The sequence below is a fragment of the Giraffa tippelskirchi genome, chromosome 4, assembly GCF_054371585.1.
Source record: "Giraffa tippelskirchi isolate mGirTip1 chromosome 4, T2T-mGirTip1v1.2.pri, whole genome shotgun sequence".
NCBI classification, from domain to species: Eukaryota; Metazoa; Chordata; class Mammalia; order Artiodactyla; family Giraffidae; genus Giraffa; species Giraffa tippelskirchi.
This window is the reverse complement of record NC_137278.1, coordinates 171,364,838-171,381,790: the sequence shown is the minus strand read 5'-3', so window position 1 is coordinate 171,381,790 and position 16,953 is coordinate 171,364,838. Positions and strand designations below refer to the sequence as shown.

Sequence of the window (16,953 nt, the reverse complement as noted above, 5' to 3'; positions counted from 1 at the left end):
CCAAATCACTGTGGATGGTGACTACAACCATGAAATTAAAAGACATTTGCTTCTTGGAAGAAAACTTATGACCAACCTAGACAGCGTATTAAAAAGCAGAGACATCACTTTGCCGACAAAGTCCCCTATAGTCAAAGCTATGATTTTTCCAGTAGTCATGTATGGATGTGAGAGTTGGACCATAAAGAAGCCTGAGTGCAGAAGAATTGATGCTTTTGAACTGCGGTGTTGGAGAAGACTCTTGAGAGTCCCTTGGACTGCAAGGAGATCCAACCAGTCTATTCTAAAGGAAATCAGTCCTGAATATTCATTGGAAGGACTGATGCCGAAGCTGAAACTCCAATACTTTGGCTACCTGATGTGAAAAGCTGACTCATTTGAAATGACCCTGATGCTGGGAAAGATTGAAGGCGGAAGGAGAAGGGGATGACAGAGGATGAGATGGTTGGATGGCATCCCCGACTCAATGGACATGAGTTTGAGTAAACTCCAGGAGTTGGTGATGGACAGGGAGGCCTGGCATGCTGCGGTCCATGTAGTTGCAAAAAGTCGGACACGACTGAGTGACTGGACTGAACTGAAGAACTTATAAAAAATTAAAAAAGGGTAAATATGTACATAGATCCATGTATATTTGAATCACTTTGCTATACACCTGAAGCTAATACAATATTGTAAATCAACTATACTTTAATAAAACATGGAAACAATACAAGTCAATACCTACTGAGTTCAAAGGTGAGATGAGGTTGGAGAAGTAGGGCTAGAGACCATCACCAGGGGGAAACCCTTCTTGCTGGAATATCAAACCCTGGGGAGGGCGATAGAGGAGCCCCTGCTACTTGTGCTGGATCTCTACAATCCTAACTCTTTGGCTTTCTCCCATTTTCAAAGCTCCCCTATTCCTGGCCTCTCATTGCTAGTTTCCCTGTCTCTCCCTTATTCTGCCCTCAGTGTCTTCTTCAGTCCAAAATAAGTGGTTTCTCCCTTTGACCCTGCACATGTTCCCTGTCCCTGCATTGGTCTAGGGGTGGCCCAGTCGGGCCCTATTGCAGACTCTCATAGATCCAGGTGAGCTCCTCCAAATTCTTCTCAAGCTCCTGGGCTTTCTGCCTCATGTTCTCAGCCAATGGTGTCTTTGTCCCCTCCTGCAAGTCCTGTGCGTCTTTCACAAGGGAGTACACGTCCAGTGCAAAGAATAAACCTGCCATGACTCCCCTTGTGATGCGGGCTGCCCTAGTCACTGCCAGAGCTGTGCCTTCAAAATGTCTTCTCACCTGTTGGGCACTTTGGACAGAGACTCGCACGGTGGTTATATAGCGCTGAGCAGTGGCTACTAATTGAGGGTTGCCTCTGGCCACCCTGATGGCACGAATATGCCTCCCAAAGTCTTTAAGTTTATAGAGATCACTTCCATAGGAAATTATTTTGGCTGTGTCAAGGAGACTGGCCTGGATTTCTGCTGATGACATGTTTACATTTTCCACCACCATGGTGGACAAACCTGTTACAGCAGCTGCTGCTCCCAGCCCTATTCCAGTGGCTGAGAGTCCCAGACTGAGGCCTGCTGTAAAGGGTGTCAGAACCAGGCCTAGGATGCCCGGGGTGCCAGACGCAACACTGGTGGAAGAGGCTACCACCTTGGAGATGGTGCAGTCCCTGCGCACCTTGTCAACATTGTCTGCGAGCTCATTGAGCTTTTTTATGCTCTCCTTCAGCTCCTGTTTTACCTGAGGAAACTCCTTCAAAAACCTCTCCTTTTCCTGCTGGTATTTTTGAAGCCTGTCTTGGTCCTCCCTGGCCAAGACTGTTTGCAGCTTGATCAGATATTCACGTAGTACATCTGCCTCTTCCCTGTAACAATGAACATTAAAGGCTTAGAAAGACAGTTTGCTTGTTTATGAAACAGGCTCAACAAGCTCTATCCTGCATAAACCACAGAGATTTTATTGTAAATCACAAGAATTTTACTAATGTAAAAATTTTTCCAACCTTAAACCCTCATTTGGATATTGTTAGTGCTCCATGTACTTATTCAATCATGGAATAAATAAGCAAAGGTCATCTTAGGATACCTTTAACTTAAGAAAGATATTTGATAAAGACACCTCAAAGGCAGACCAATACCATCACTTCCAAAATGTGTGTAAAATGGGAACTTCAGAGATAAACAAAGAGAAGTGGGATGAGAGCAGAAAACCCTTCACTCAAGGACCTTAGTGTATAGTGAGGAGTCCACTTGTTCTTTGCTCTTGGCTGTTAGGATGTGGTCCCTAGGCCCCAAGAATATTCTGGCTGATAAGAATGTCCTCGCCTGCCTGGGATTTTGGCCACTGGACAGTCTGACAAGTTGATATGTGATGGGCCTCTGGGTCACATGGTATCAGTTCTGTCCTCTGGAGGAGCTGGGCTCTAGGGCATTAGTCTCACCTCTGGGAGGGGCTGGAGATGACAGGTCAGGGTAATTTGTTGTTAAATAGGGTGAGGGTCCCCGGAGGGCAGTGCTCCGTGTGTCCTGCCACACTGAATCCAGGGCAGTAATGCATCCTGGGGACAATGGAAGTTTCGTGTGTGAAACCTGCCCAGACTCTGCCCTGTGGCTGATGGGAAACTGCATCCTTCCCTGTTATAAACCATAACTGGGATCCTGAAGCTTTAAGTGAGTCTGTGCATCTTTCTATGGAGTTCTAGAATCTGAAGGTGGTTATGGGGTCCCCCAAATTTGGCCTTGATGACAAATATAAGGACAGTCCTGGGACTGTATCCTCATACTTTTCAGACTGGCTAACTGTGTGCCTAGAATTTTATTTTATTTTTAATCAAAACTCAGCTACAAGGACGCTTAACAATCATTTTGCCTGGTATCTGCTCTCACCCAAGCCTGATACCCTTGGCCTTCTCAGCAGAAGGACACTGTGTCTGTCCACTGCCCATATTGACTGGGAAGCAGAAGGTGTGCTGTGAGCCCTGTTCCCTGTGGCCCCTCCGGCCCACCTCACTGACTCCTGACCCAGCACCCAGCACCCCTGACCTCTCAGGGGTCACATGTTAATTTGTGACAGCTTCATGAGCCTGCACCCCAAGGCTGTGGGCAACTTTATGGAACCTCTAAAGATTCAAGAGACTTGAGGAAACATCCATCTAAATGGCTGAGCCTGAAGAGACCGGCACTTGCACAGCTGGTGGAGGAAGCATTTTCCTCTTTGGTGGGGACGCGTGAGGCTCCTTAGAAGCCCTCAAATGACACACAATCACAGCCACTCACTGTGACGTTGAAGGGCTCACTGAGCCACACGGCCTTCCCACCATCAGGGCGGCTCCACGTAGACTAGAGGACGGTCCCAGATGGAGAGAGAAGCCAGCTCCCAGGCAGGATGTGCAGGCAGGGTCACCTGGGGCCCTCTAGCACAGCGTGAGGGGATCCTATCAGGGAGGGAAGAAATGACCCCCCCCCTCACGGGACCTCTATTAGAGTCACAGCCCCTTCAGTTCTGTGTCCTCGGGGCCCACTGTCCTCACTCTGGTCCTGGCCCTGCTGCCCAAGCCTGCCTACTAGTCTTCCAACCTGGACCCTCTGCTCTACCCTGACCCCTGGGTCTGACCCTGGTCCAGGCCTCCCTTGGCCTTTGGACGACATGATTGCACTTGCTTCCCCACCTCTGACCTGCAGTTCACTCTGAGGCCACCACCATAGTCCATCAGATTGAATTGCTATTCCCACTGGACACGTAACACATAACAAATCTGAGACTCAAAGTCTTAAACCCACAGGCCCAGAGTTGGGCAGGGCTAGATCCAGGATCCCACCAGGTCCAACCAGTTCCCCTCCAGCCTCTCTGCCTTATTGGCCAGCAGGGACCTGCAATGTTGGTATAATTACTAAGATGGGGAATCAAGGAGTTCTAGTCGGAATCCCCAGGAATACAAAATGATGTTCGGGTCAGTATTTTCCAACTTGACCCAAAGGAAGTCCTTCTTGGTTCTTATCTCCAGGAAGAAGGTCCCTGATTCTTCCCAACAAGCTTATTTTAAAATTAACATTGATTGAGCACCTACTCTGTGTCAGCAATCATGAAAAGCACTTGCATGCATGATCTCAGTGTCCTCACAATAAAATTGAACAGATGATGAAGCAGAGAGTAGTTCAGCAACTTATCCAAAGTCATACAACCTGACCTTCCTTGCAGGTTTTGTCTCTTCTCAACCCAAGGTCATTCACTGCCAACAAATAACACAGAGGAAACATTCCACATAGGATCTTGAGGAGGAACATTCTCGACCCCAACTATAGGATCCTGCCTGGAAGAAACTAGCCTGGGAGAATCTTCCTGGGGGCATGTTGGTGACATTCCTGTTGTACCTGCATGGTTACCTGGACAAATCGGCCTCAGTCACAAAATTCTCCCAGGGTTTGTCTTCAGTGAGGAGGAATTGCAGGTGTTCCCATCTCACACTCCCCTGGAAATACTCAATGACATCCTCAAAAAAGCTTTGGCTCTCTAGACAGAAAAATAAAAATTGAAGATTCTAATAAACTATGGTGTGATGTAAACAGTATCGAGTAAAAGTGGTTAAAGCTCACCTTTCTGAGCAGCATTCATCTGGCATGCTGTTGATGGATTTATCTGGGGTCTCAGGTGGACTGTATACACCAGCCCCGATTGATAAGTTAACACCCAGACCCACCCACTCTGCAATGACTATATTAAAAGATAGGGGGCTTTAAGGCAGTAATTAGGTGAAATGAGGCCTTAAGTGTGGGGCCTTAATTCAGTAATATCAGTGTCCTTATTAAATGAAGAGACGTCAGATATCTTCCGCTCTCTCTCTTCCCTGAAGTATTAAGTGTTCTTAGGTTTTCTTTTTCTCATGCATCACTAAGGGAGAAATGCACTCAGGGTTCACATGGAGGGAAGCCACAGCACTAGATCTGTGTGTTGATTGATTAGGGTGGGTGTGGGTGGAGGAATAACAGCACCTGGGTGTCTGCATGGGTGTTTGAGAACATAGAACTAGTACCTGCCTGGGGCAGTCACTTGATAATCAGGTGTATATATATATGGGAGTGCTGGGCAGGTGCCCTAACACAACACAGGGGAGAGGGGATTCTAGAGAAGGGGAGAGGTTTCTACTTGGAACTAACACATTCCAGGTAGAGGGGACAGCACCACACTAGGCAGGACCTACTATGTGGCAGGCCCTGGCCCAGGCCATGGACACACATTATATTTGGTCCTCATCACAACATAGGGAAATATTCTTCTCATTTTACAGGTTAGGTCAGGTAAGGTGCTCCAGGTCACACAGGTGTGGGAGGCAGCAAAGGCCAGACTGGGGTTCAGTTTAGAGTCCGCTGATCCTCACAGAGCAGCTGGCTGGGAAGCAGGGCGAGAGGTGGAGGAAACAGCCTGGGTTGACACCCCAGGGTCTGGGAGCAGAAGGAGGCTTGGACCAAGGGAGAGGGCAGGAGAAGCTCCAGGGGACCTCCTCTCCCTGTCCCGCCTGGCCTTGGGGACTTCCTCTGCTGTGCCCGCCCCACTCCATGGGCTGTCCTGGCCTCATTTCTGAGTCATTAGCTGGGGGTCAGGAGGCAGGGGGAGGAAGTTAGCATCTTGGCTGTGGCTCCCTGAGGAGAGGACCAGGAAAGAGGCTGTGGGGACAGACCACCGAGTGTTAGGGGACTCCCCTTTGCCTTCTGGGGGATGCATATCCACGCCTTTCTTGGTTCTTGATTACTCGGCAGGTTAATTTCGCCTGGAGCCACCACCCTCAATTCTGGGTCACAAGTAGGACCCTGCCAGAGACGATGTGGCTGACTACCTGAGCGGTCCCTGGGATCTTCTGAGCTCATGGTGGCAGCAGCAGGGTCCCAGAGATCTCCCTTCAGCTCACCCGTCTGTGTCAGGCTGTGGGAAGAGAAAACAGATTGTGGGTTTGATCACGCATGAGCAGTGGCTGTAGGGAGCAGCAAGGGGTGAGGTCCTAGGTGGTTTCCCCTGGGACAGCCACCAATACCACCATGGACTTAACCCAGCATGGTTCTCTGTCCCCTAGGCTCTGCAGATCACTTGTAAAGGAAAGTTACTCATCCTCCCGCTGTCCTCCCCAGCCAGAGTCCTGCTCTCCTGTTGGGGCACAAGGAGAGGATAATCAGACAGGAGACAGCTATCTGCGAAGTTACAGGAGCCAGAGACAGAAGAACAGGCAGGAAGGGAATACTCTGAAAATTACGTGAGGTTGGGGACGCTTGTGTTACTAATTGGTTATAGGTGATATTGATCCACTGTCTATGACGTGCAGGCTACTAAAACTCACCTAAACTTAGGTCAGTCCAAGTTTTCACATTTCTGCTGGAGCCCAGCCTTGAACCCAAGTCTTTCTGATCCAAATCCCAGGTTTGTGATGACTATGCTCTACTTGCTTTAATGTACAAAAATGTCTATTTGTGGATGTATATTAATCGGAAAATGACTTTATTGCAAAATGATGTCATGCACCCTGTGCTCGAGTCTCTGCCTTGATAAAGTTCCCGGTGCTGTAGCTCCCACAGCCCACATCTTCCTCGCTTCTGCAATAGCCTTCATCCCACACATCTTCTTGCTGGAGTCCCACCAGCCCCACTCCAATCCCTGCAGCCCAGCCCTGGTCAGCTGAGGACCCGAATGGTGTCCTCTTTGTTATCCACTCCGGATTGTTGGACTTCAGGCTGTTTTTAATTCATTATGTAAATAACAGTGCAAAGAATACTCTTCTTGCATAAAACTTTGCCTACCTTTAAGATTCTTTCATTAAGCTATTTCTAGAAGTAGAATGACTGGATCCAGGGGTATCAACACCTAACATTTTTTCATACTTAAGCTACTTTGTTATGCAAAGAAACTGTACAAATTTACATTCACACATATCATATGTGATGGTGTCCATCCTTGGTCTTGCCAGTTCTCTGTTATTTTTTCAAATAGCAGATCTGTATATAGAGAGAACTTCTTTTGGTTCCGGTTGTGACTATCTTGTGTTGCGAGATGAGAAAAGAAAGCATGTTAATTACACTTAGGCAGTATTTTAAGAAGGCAAAAGAGTACTTATTTGAGTACTCTTCCTGAGACCTGACTGAAATGTTAGTAAAGGTCCTTATAGTTACAGTAACAGCTACTCGTGAGAGTGGCTTGTATTTCTGATTTTGCTCTGCACTGGTAGTTACTCTAAGACTTTATAAATTATAATCCATATTGTTCTGATAACCAGGAGGTGTGTACCGCTGTATCCCCGTTTACAGCTAAGGAAGCTGAAGCATAGATGTTCTGTGATTTGCCCAAGGTCAGAAACCTTGTTCATGGAGAACTAGATCCCACCCCACTCTCTGGGCTCAAGATCCCATACCCGGCTTCTTCTCACTTTGCTGCTAACAATAATAGTAATTAAAAAGCAGGGATGGCGGCGACAGGAACCCAGAGTCTTCACATTCCCTCCCTTGGCTGAAAATTATGACTGCTCCTTATTTACCAATTGCACCTTTATCCTTGCTCTGGTCTCCCCTCTCCACAGATAGAGTTACTGAGACAATCATTAGTAAAACTGCCCCTGTCATTCTCTACAGCACCCAATCTAGAGTGGCCCAACTTCCTTAGAGTTTCCCCCAAGCCCCCTAACCTGAGCTCTGATCCTAGAATCTTTCTTTCTATCACCTTCTCTCTGCAATGCCCAGGGTTCCCTTCAAGAAGAGTAACCATCAGCTTGATTACTAGGGAGTATGCCTGGTGGCGGTGGCTATGGGCACTGACTGTGTGGATGGGAGAGAATTTACACAAACAGGCCCGTCTCCAGGCACGTGGGAGAGGAGAGCTGGCTGGTCCCCTGCCTCCTTCTCTGCCTTGAAACTGTAGGTCCCCAGGAACCAGGGCAGCCAATTGAAATTGTGGAACACAAGGACCAAGAGCCAAGGCAGAGAGAGGAGGAGAACTTGGACAGAAAGGGCTGATCCTGGATGATGCCAAACATTTGAAAATGCATTTGGACCCTTGACCTCATCCTTCCATCCTTCCCTGACTTTCTTGTCCTGGTTCTGACCCTTGTCTGGGGCCTCATCTGGGTGTGGATGCTGGATAGTGCTTCTGCTGCTGGCTTACTATCCAGGGCATCCTCCTCTGTTAGCCTCTGACTGGTCACTGCCTGAAAAGCCTATCAGTGGGAGAGAGGAGAACCCTGAAAAGACTCCCCACCCAACGATATGGCCAGATGCAGAGGCCTCCCCTCCACGTGGGCAGAGATTCTTACCACACATCTCCCTCCATGTGGCTGCAAGTTATCCACCCTGGGCAGGGAAAGGAGGGGTTAAGGCAGGATCAAGTGCAGAGTCCTTAGCCCATCACCAGGCCTTCCTGGTGCTCCTACTCCTGTCTTCCTCACCCTCCTGCCTTCTCAGGGCCTGGTCGAGGGGCCTGGAGGACTCCCAGCTCCCTGGACTCTGATCCCCCCCAGCCTCCAGGACTGCGCTCAGGCTCTCCCTCCCGTGCAGTGCCTTTCCCCACCTGCCTCACCAGGTGAAATGTTGCCTGTAATTAGAGTTCCCACTCCAAAGCCTCCTTCCCCTGCTGTCTCCCCCAGTTCCTGTCCAGTCTCCCCTGGAATCTTACACTTTCCCGGTTGTGGGTCTGTTTGTGTGGAGTTTCTTCAGCTCCAGCACTGGGCAGGTGCCCTGTCTTTTCTCTGCTGCTCCTCCTGCTCCAGGGCCTCTGGGGCTCCCTCCACCCTCCCAGGCACAGCCTGGCTAGAATACAAGGTGTGGGACCCGTTACTGGACATGAAACCACCAACTTCTTGAAGACACAGCACCACACCTCTTTTACCTGCAGTTGGGTAATTCCATTTGTTTTCCTTATCTGTCTTGATAGAAGCTCTTTCTGAGTGCCATCAGATTTCTGAGTGCTTCATTTATGGGTGTCGCTTGCTTTCCAAAAGATCACCCTCTGCCAGTAAACTGTGAAGTGAGGCCTATATCTTCTTCACACTAAGCCATCTTGGTTTAGAAAAGCTTTTGTAGGAATACTGTACTTTCAGGGGCAGGAAACACCTGTATTTCCTCATGTTTCCTTACTCCAGCCATGATATTTTTACAGGAGGAGAAAGAGGAAGAGAGAATTGTGGAAAGACATGGGCTCCTGCTAAAATCTGAATAATGCCTTACTGCACTGGAGGCTTCTTTAAAGGCAGAAAAAAACAGTGTATTCCTTTTTGATTGCAGTAGGTACCTGTTAAGTAAATCGTGCTTTAAGGGGATAAAGAAGCAGACATGCAGGAAGGAAGGTAGGGAGTCTGGGAGAGCAGGAGAGGAGGAGGAGAAAAAAGGGAGGAGGGAGAAGGTAGAAGGCAGAAGAAAAAGAGGAAGAAGAAGAAACAAAAAGCTCTACTCAATTAGTGAAACCTAAAGGGATCTAAACGTAAACCAGAATGAAAAAAATCCACAAACATACTGGAAGAAATGAAAACATTATGCAAAACATACTGGAAAAATACTGCTAACTTGAGGAAAACTGTCTCACCAAGACACAAATCCCAGAAACCATTGGACCTCTTAAAAATTAGAAATTGCTAAGGACACCGTAAACCAAGTCAAAATGCAAGAGATCTGCAGACAATGTCTGCAATACTTAGAGAAGATAAAGGTGAATACCCAAACACACAGAGAAGCTACAAACCCATATGAGCAGACTGAAACCAGCTTTTATTTATTTATTTATTTTTTAAATAATAATTTTAGTTTATTAAAAATTAAAAAGTTATGGAATTCCTTGGGGAAAACTTCATTTCCCTTTTTAAAAAATTATTCTTTTATTGTGATTCTTTTATTTTTTTTATTTTTATTTTTTTAATAAATTTATTTATTTTAGTTGGGGGCCAATCACTTCACAACATTGCAATAGTTTTTGCCATACATTGAGATGAATCAGCCATGGGTTTACATGTGTTCCCCCTCCTGGACCCCCCACCCACCTCCCTCCCCATCCCATCCTTCTGGATCATCCCATTGCCCCGGCCCTGAGCCCTTGTCTCATGCATCGAACATGGAATGGTGTTCTGTTTCACATATGATAATATACACGTTTCAATGCTATTCTCCCAGAACGTCCCACCCTCACCTTCTCCCTCAGAGTCCATAAAATTGTTCCATGCATCTGTGTCTCTTATTCTGTCTCGCATATAGGGTTATCGTTACCATCTTTCAAATTCCATATATATGCATTAGTATACTGTATTGTTGTTTTTCTTTCTGGCTTACTTCACTCTGTATAATGGGCTCCAGTTTCATCCATCTCAGTAGAACCGATTCAAATGTATTTTTTTTAATGGCTGAGTAATATTCCATTGTGTATATGTACCACAGCTTCCTTATCCATTCGTCTGCTGATGGACATCTAGGTTGCTTCCATGTCCTGGCTATTGTAAACAGCGCTGCGATGAACATTGGGGTACACGCGTCTCTTTCAATTCTGGTTTCCTCGGTGTATATGCCCAGCAGTGGGATTGCTGGGTCATATGGCAGTTCTAGTCCCAGTTTTTTAAGGAATCTCCACACTGTTCTCCATAGTGGCTGTACTAGTTTGCATTCCCACCAACAGTGTAAGAGGGTTCCCTTTTCTCCACACCCTCTCCAGCATTTATTGCTTGTAGACTTTTGGATAGCAGCCATTCTGACTGGTGTGAAATGATACCTCATTGTGGTTTTGATTTGCATTTCTCTAATAATGAGTGATGTTGAGCATCTTTTCATGTGTTTGTTAGCCATCTGTATGTCTTCTTTGGAGAAATGTCTGTTTAGTTCTTTGGCCCATTTTTTGATTGGGTCGTTTATTTTTCGGGAATTCAGCTGCAGAAGTTGCTTGTATATTTTTGATATTAATTGTTTGTCTGTTGCTTCATTTGCTATTATTTTCTCCCATTCTGAAGGCTGTCTTTTCACCTTGTTTATAGTTTCCTTTGTTGTGCAAAAGCTTTTAATTTTAATTAGGTCCCATTTGTTTATTTTTGCTTTTATTTCCAATATTCTAGGAGGTGGGTCATGGAGGATCCTGCTGTGATTTATGTCGGAGAGTGTTTTGCCTATGTTTTCCTCTAGGAGTTTTATTGTTTCTGGTCTTACATTTAGATCTTTAATCCATTTTGAGTTTATTTTTGTGTACGGTGTTAGGAAATGTTCTAGTTTCATTCTTTTACAAGTGGTTGACCAGTTTTCCCAGCACCACTTGTTAAAGAGATTGTCTTTTCTCCATTGAATATTCTTGCCTCCTTTGTCGAAGATAAGGTGTCCATAGGTGCGTGGGTTTATCTCTGGGCTTTCTATTTTGTTCCATTGATCTATATTTCTATCTTTGTGCCAGTACCATACTGTCTTGATGACTGTGGCTTTGTAGTAGAGCCTGAAGTCAGGCAGGTTGATTCCTCCAGTTCCATTCTTCTTCCTCAAGATTGCTTTGGCTATTCGAGGTTTCTTATATTTCCATACAAATTGTGAGATGATTTGTTCTAGTTCTGTGAAAAATACCATTGGTAGCTTGATAGGGATTGCATTGAATCTATAGATTGCTTTGGGTAGTATACTCATTTTCACTATATTAATTCTTCCAATCCATGAACACGGTATATTTCTCCATCTGTTTGTGTCCTCTTTGATTTCTTTCATCAGTGTTTTATAGTTTTCTATATATAAGTCTTTTGTTTCTTTAGGTAGATATATTCCTAAGTATTTTATTCTTTTTGATGCAATGGTGAATGGTATTGTTTCCTTAATTTCTCTTTCTGTTTTCTCATTATTGGAGTATAGGAATGCAAGGGATTTCTGTGTGTTAATTTTATATCCTGCAACTTTACTATATTCATTGATCAACTCTAGTAATTTTCTAGTAGAGTCTTTAGGGTTTTCTATGTAGAGAATCATGTCGTCTGCAAACAGTGAGAGTTTTACTTCTTCTTTTCCTATCTGTATTCCTTTTATTTCTTTTTCAGCTCTGATTGCTGTGGCCAAAACTTCCAAAACTATGTTGAATAGTAGTGGTGAAAGTGGGCATCCTTGCCTTGTTCCTGACTTTAGGGGAAATGCTTTCAATTTTTCACCATTGAGGATAATGTTTGCTGTGGGTTTGTCATATATAGCTTTTATTATGTTGAGATATGTTCCTTCTATTCCTGCTTTCTGGAGGGTTTTAATCATAAATGGATGCTGAATTTTGTCAAAGGCTTTTTCTGCATCTATTGAGATAACCATATGGTTTTTTTCTTTCAATTTGTTAATGTGGTGTATTACATTGATTGATTTGCGGATGTTAAAAAAACCTTGCATTCCTGGGATAAAGCCCACTTGGTCATGATGTATGATCTTTTTAATATGATGTTGGATTCTGTTTGCTAGAATTTTATTAAGGATTTTTGCATCTATGTTCATCAGTGATATTGGCCTGTAGTTTTCCTTTTTTGTGACATCTTTGTCTGGTTTTGGAATTAGGGTGATGGTGGCCTCATAGAATGAGTTTGGAAGTTTACCATCTTCTGCAATTTTCTGGAAGAGTTTGAGTAGGATAGGTGTTAGCTCTTCTCTAAATTTTTGGTAGAATTCTGCTGTGAAGCCGTCTGGTCCTGGGCTTTTGTTTGCTGGAAGATTTCTGATTACAGTTTCGATTTCCGTGCTTGTGATGGGTCTGTTAAGATCTTCTATTTCTTCGTGGTTCAGTTTTGGAAAGTTATACTTTTCTAAGAATTTGTCCATTTCTTCCAAGTTGTCCATTTTATTGGCATATAGCTGTTGGTAGTAGTCTCTTATGATCCTTTGTATTTCTGTGGAGTCTGTTGTGATCTCTCCATTTTCATTTCTAATTTTGTTGATCTGATTCTTCTCCCTTTGTTTCTTGATGAGTCTGGCTAATGGCTTATCAATTTTGTTTATCTTCTCGAAAAACCAGCTTTTAGTTTTGTTGATTTTTGCTATGGTCTCTTTTGTTTCTTTTGCATTTATTTCTGCCCTAATTTTTAAGATTTCTTTCCTTCTACTGACCCTGGGGTTTTTCATTTCTTCCTTCTCTAGTTGCTTTAGGTGTAGAGTTAGTTGATTTATTTGATTTTTTTCTTGTTTCTTGAGGTACGCCTGTATTGCTATGAACCTTCCCCTTAGTATTGCTTTTACCGTGTCCCATAGGTTTTGGGTTGTTGTGTTTTCATTTTCATTCGTTTCCATGCATAATTTTATTTCTTTTTTGATTTCTTCTGTGATTTGTTGGTTATTCAGAAGCGTGTTGTTTAGCCTCCATATGTTGGAACTTTTAATAGTTTTTTTCCTGTAATTGAGGTCTAATCTTACTGCATTGTGGTCAGAGAAGATGGCTGGGATGATTTCAATTTTTTTGAATTTACCAAGGCTAGATTTATGGCCTAGGATGTGATCTATCCTGGAGAAAGTTCCATGTGCACTTGAGAAAAAGGTAAAATTGATTGTTTTGGGGTGGAAACTCCTGTAAATATCAATTAAATCTAATTTGTCTATTGTATCATTTAAAGTTTGTGTTTCCTTGTTAATTTTCTGTTTAGTTGATCTATCCATATGCGTGAGTGGAGTATTAAAGTCTCCCACTATTATTGTGTTATTGTTAATTTCCCCTTTCATACTTGTTAGTATTTGCCTTATATATTGTGGTGCTCCTATGTTGGGTGCATATATATTTATGATTGTTACGTCTTCTTCTTGAATTGATCCTTTGATCTTTATGTAGTGTCCTTCTTTGTCCCTTTTCACATCCTTTATTTTAAAGTCTATTTTATCTGAAATGAGTATTGCGACTCCTGCTTTCTTTTGGTCTCCGTTTGCATGGAATATGTTTTTCCATCCTTTCACTTTCAGCCTGTGTGTGTCTCTAGTTTTGAGGTGGGTCTCTTGTAGACAGCATATATAGGGGTCTTGTTTTTGTATCCATTCAGCAACCCTTTGTCTTTTGGTTGGGGCATTCAACCCATTTACATTTAAGGTAATTATTGATAAGTATGATCCCGTTGCCATTTACTTTGTTGTTTTGAGTTCGTGTTGAAACATCCTTTCTGTGTTTCCTGTTTAGAGAAGATCCTTTAGCATTTGCTGGAGAGCTGGTTTGGTGGTGCTGAATTCCCTCAGCTCTTGCTTGTCTGTAAAGCTTTTGAATTCTCCTTCATATCTGAATGAAATCCTTGCTGGGTACAGTAATCTGGGTTGTAGATTATTCTCTTTCATTACTTTAAGTATGTCCTGCCATTCCCTTCTAGCCTGAAGGGTTTCTATTGAAAGATCAGCTGTTATCCTTATGGGGATCCCCTTGTGTGTTATTTGTTGTTTGAAACCAGCTTTTAAAAATGGATAAGAGAACTGAACAACACTCCCTGGGGAGGTGACTTGTCCAGGGTGACACAGCTCTCTGGGCAGAGTAGAGGCCAAGACCAGGCCTTCTGACACTGGTATGTAAGTAGGGAATGTGATTTTCTTTTCTTTTATTTAAACTGATCAAATTGCACACTGTTTTTATTTTGTTATTTTTCTTTTTTTAGCTGCACTGCCCACTATGTGGGATCTTAATTCCCCAACCAGGGACTGAACCCACAACCCCTTCAGTGGAAGCAGGTAGTCTTAACCACTGGACCACCAAGGAAGTCCCAAGAATATGATTTTAATAACCCCCAAGTTTCTAAGTTTATCTGCTGCTGCTGCTGCTAAGTCGCTTCAGTCATGTCCGACTCTGTGCTACCCCATAGACGGCAGCCCACCAGGCTCCCCCGTCCCTGGGATTCTCCAGGCAAGAACACTGGAGTGGGTTGCCACTTCCTTCTCCAATGCGAGAAAGTGAAAATTGAAAGTGCAGTCGCTGTCTAAACACATAGATCTAAGCCTATAACCCTCCTGTTACACTAATGTGTCTACAGTTTGATTTTTTATCTTAATATTGCAAAACCAGGATCATAATGCAGACATTGTGTAGTAAGCCCTTCTCACTTCCTCCATCTGGACCATCTTCCCCACACCTGATCAACCATCATGGGCAGCCCTGAGCTGAGGGCCCAGAGAGCACAGGAAGGACATGTCCTGCATTTTCCCACTTGGTCTCCTGCCCCTCCCCTCTCAGGCTTCAGTTTCCCTCTAGGACCTGGCACTGAGCAGGCACTCAGAGACAGGGTGGTGATGAACCTGGATTCCTTGTATCTCAAAAGGAACCCTTTCCTCACCCTGGGGGCAGCCTCAAGGTGGCCAGGCCATAGGAGAAGAGGCTTTGATTCTCCTATCCTCTACCCATCTGCTTTCTCCAGATTTCCCAAAGTGCTGAGCACCCCCAACATCCAGCTTCCTTCCGGGGTCACCGCTCACGTCTCAGGAGTCCACATCCTGAGCTGAGGCCACCTGAGCAAGTGTCAACCTCCCTCTGCACTGTTTAGGGCCTTGGGGGTGGGAGGAAGTCATCAGACATACCTGCCCCCACATCCAGGCTCTGCTCCTGCTCAACCTGCACCTCTGGCCATGACCTCATCTCTCTGAGGTTCTGTTTCCCTCTTCTGTCAACTAGTGACAATCATCCTTTTCTCAGATAGTTGTCCTGAGGATGTGGAGATGGGCGGGGTCCTACCCCCCTGCTTATCCAGGAGTCTTCCCCCGGCTGAGTGTGAACAAGATCCAGTTTTTCTCAGCTCTGCAGATGCAGCCACCAGCTGTGCAATAAACCACACACACCCTCTGGGCCCAGATATACCTGGAGAAGCAAAAGGGAACATGAACACCCTTACATCTGGGTTGCTCAGATTAAACAAACACCCTGCCCACCAGGCCCCACCCTGAGCTAATCCCATCCTCGCTGTTGACTCCCTTAGATAAACAAACCCAGTCCTGTCCTGTGGAGTCCTTCATGTCCAAGTACATTGTGCCTTGGGCTCTGTGAAGGAAGACCTGCCACCAACAGACTGTGAGGTCCTTTGCCAATAGTGCTCTGTCCACTCCATGGTCTTCTTCCCAGCCCCTCCACCCTCTCCATTTACCCTCACTCACCAGCCTGCCAACCTTATTCACCTTTGTAGTGCCAGCACTTGGCACAGTCCTAGAAGATACCAGCTGCTCACTGCATACTGGTCATACTCCTGCTGCTGAGGGGCACATTCATGCAGGTTCCAGGTGCTTCCTCCCTCATATCCTTCTTCCAGAAACACCTGCTCCTACCACCCGGCAAAGTTATGCTCATCTTTCAAAGCCCAATCCTGGCAAGAGCTCGTCCGAGAAATCCCCAGGAAGTCCCCTGCTCTGCTCCCATAGTACCTGGGAGAGGCCCCTAAGTCCACCACTTAGCCATTCTGTGCATGTCACCTACAACCCTTATAGTCTCAGTTCAGTTCACTTCAGTCACTCAGTTGTGTGTCCAACTCTTTGTAGTCCCATGGATTGCAGCACACCAGGCTTCCCTGTCCATCACCAACGCCTGGAACTTGCTCAAACTCATGTCCATTGAGTTGGTGATGTCTAGGTCCCTGTAGTCTTATCCATGAGGGCAACAATGACACCAGTGACTTTGGTCCCAGTGGCCCAGGGTGGGTGATCAAGGCCATTTGGATGGATGCAGAGTTCACAGGAAGGGCTGAGAGCACACTGCTCTTTTCTACCTCAACTTATTTCCACTTGACAATAAGTCTATTTTGGATGACTTTTATAGGAAGTCCAGAGTCTTAGTAACTCAGGAAAGACTACAAGAGAGGGCCAACCCTGTTTCCTCTGCCCATGATGACTCTTTTCTGGGGAACCTAAAAGGAAATAGGGTTGGTTTTCTCAAGAAAGCATCAGTTAAGGTGCTCACTTCCTCTCCCACTATCATCTAGCAACTGACTCAGAAGTGAGGGCAGGACAGGAAGGGGGACAGCAGAGAGAGTCCCCAAGGCCAGGAGGGGCAGGGGAGGTGGCCTCCCAGCATCCCT

General features: G+C 45.2%; 1 protein-coding gene across 1 annotated transcript; it reads right to left on the bottom strand.

The window, feature by feature from the left end:
• Positions 1–672: 672 nt before the first annotated feature.
• Positions 673–15,712, bottom strand: LOC145545957 (apolipoprotein L3-like). Its single transcript, XM_081591384.1, has 4 exons — positions 15,624–15,712; positions 5,821–5,906; positions 4,373–4,499; positions 673–1,854 (listed from the first exon to the last, which is right to left on the bottom strand). The coding sequence occupies exons 2-4, from the start codon at positions 5,849–5,851 to the stop codon at positions 1,047–1,049; spliced, it is 966 nt and encodes a 321-aa protein (XP_081447510.1). The 5' UTR covers positions 5,852–5,906; positions 15,624–15,712; the 3' UTR covers positions 673–1,046.
• Between the last annotated feature and the right edge of the window lie 1,241 nt (positions 15,713–16,953).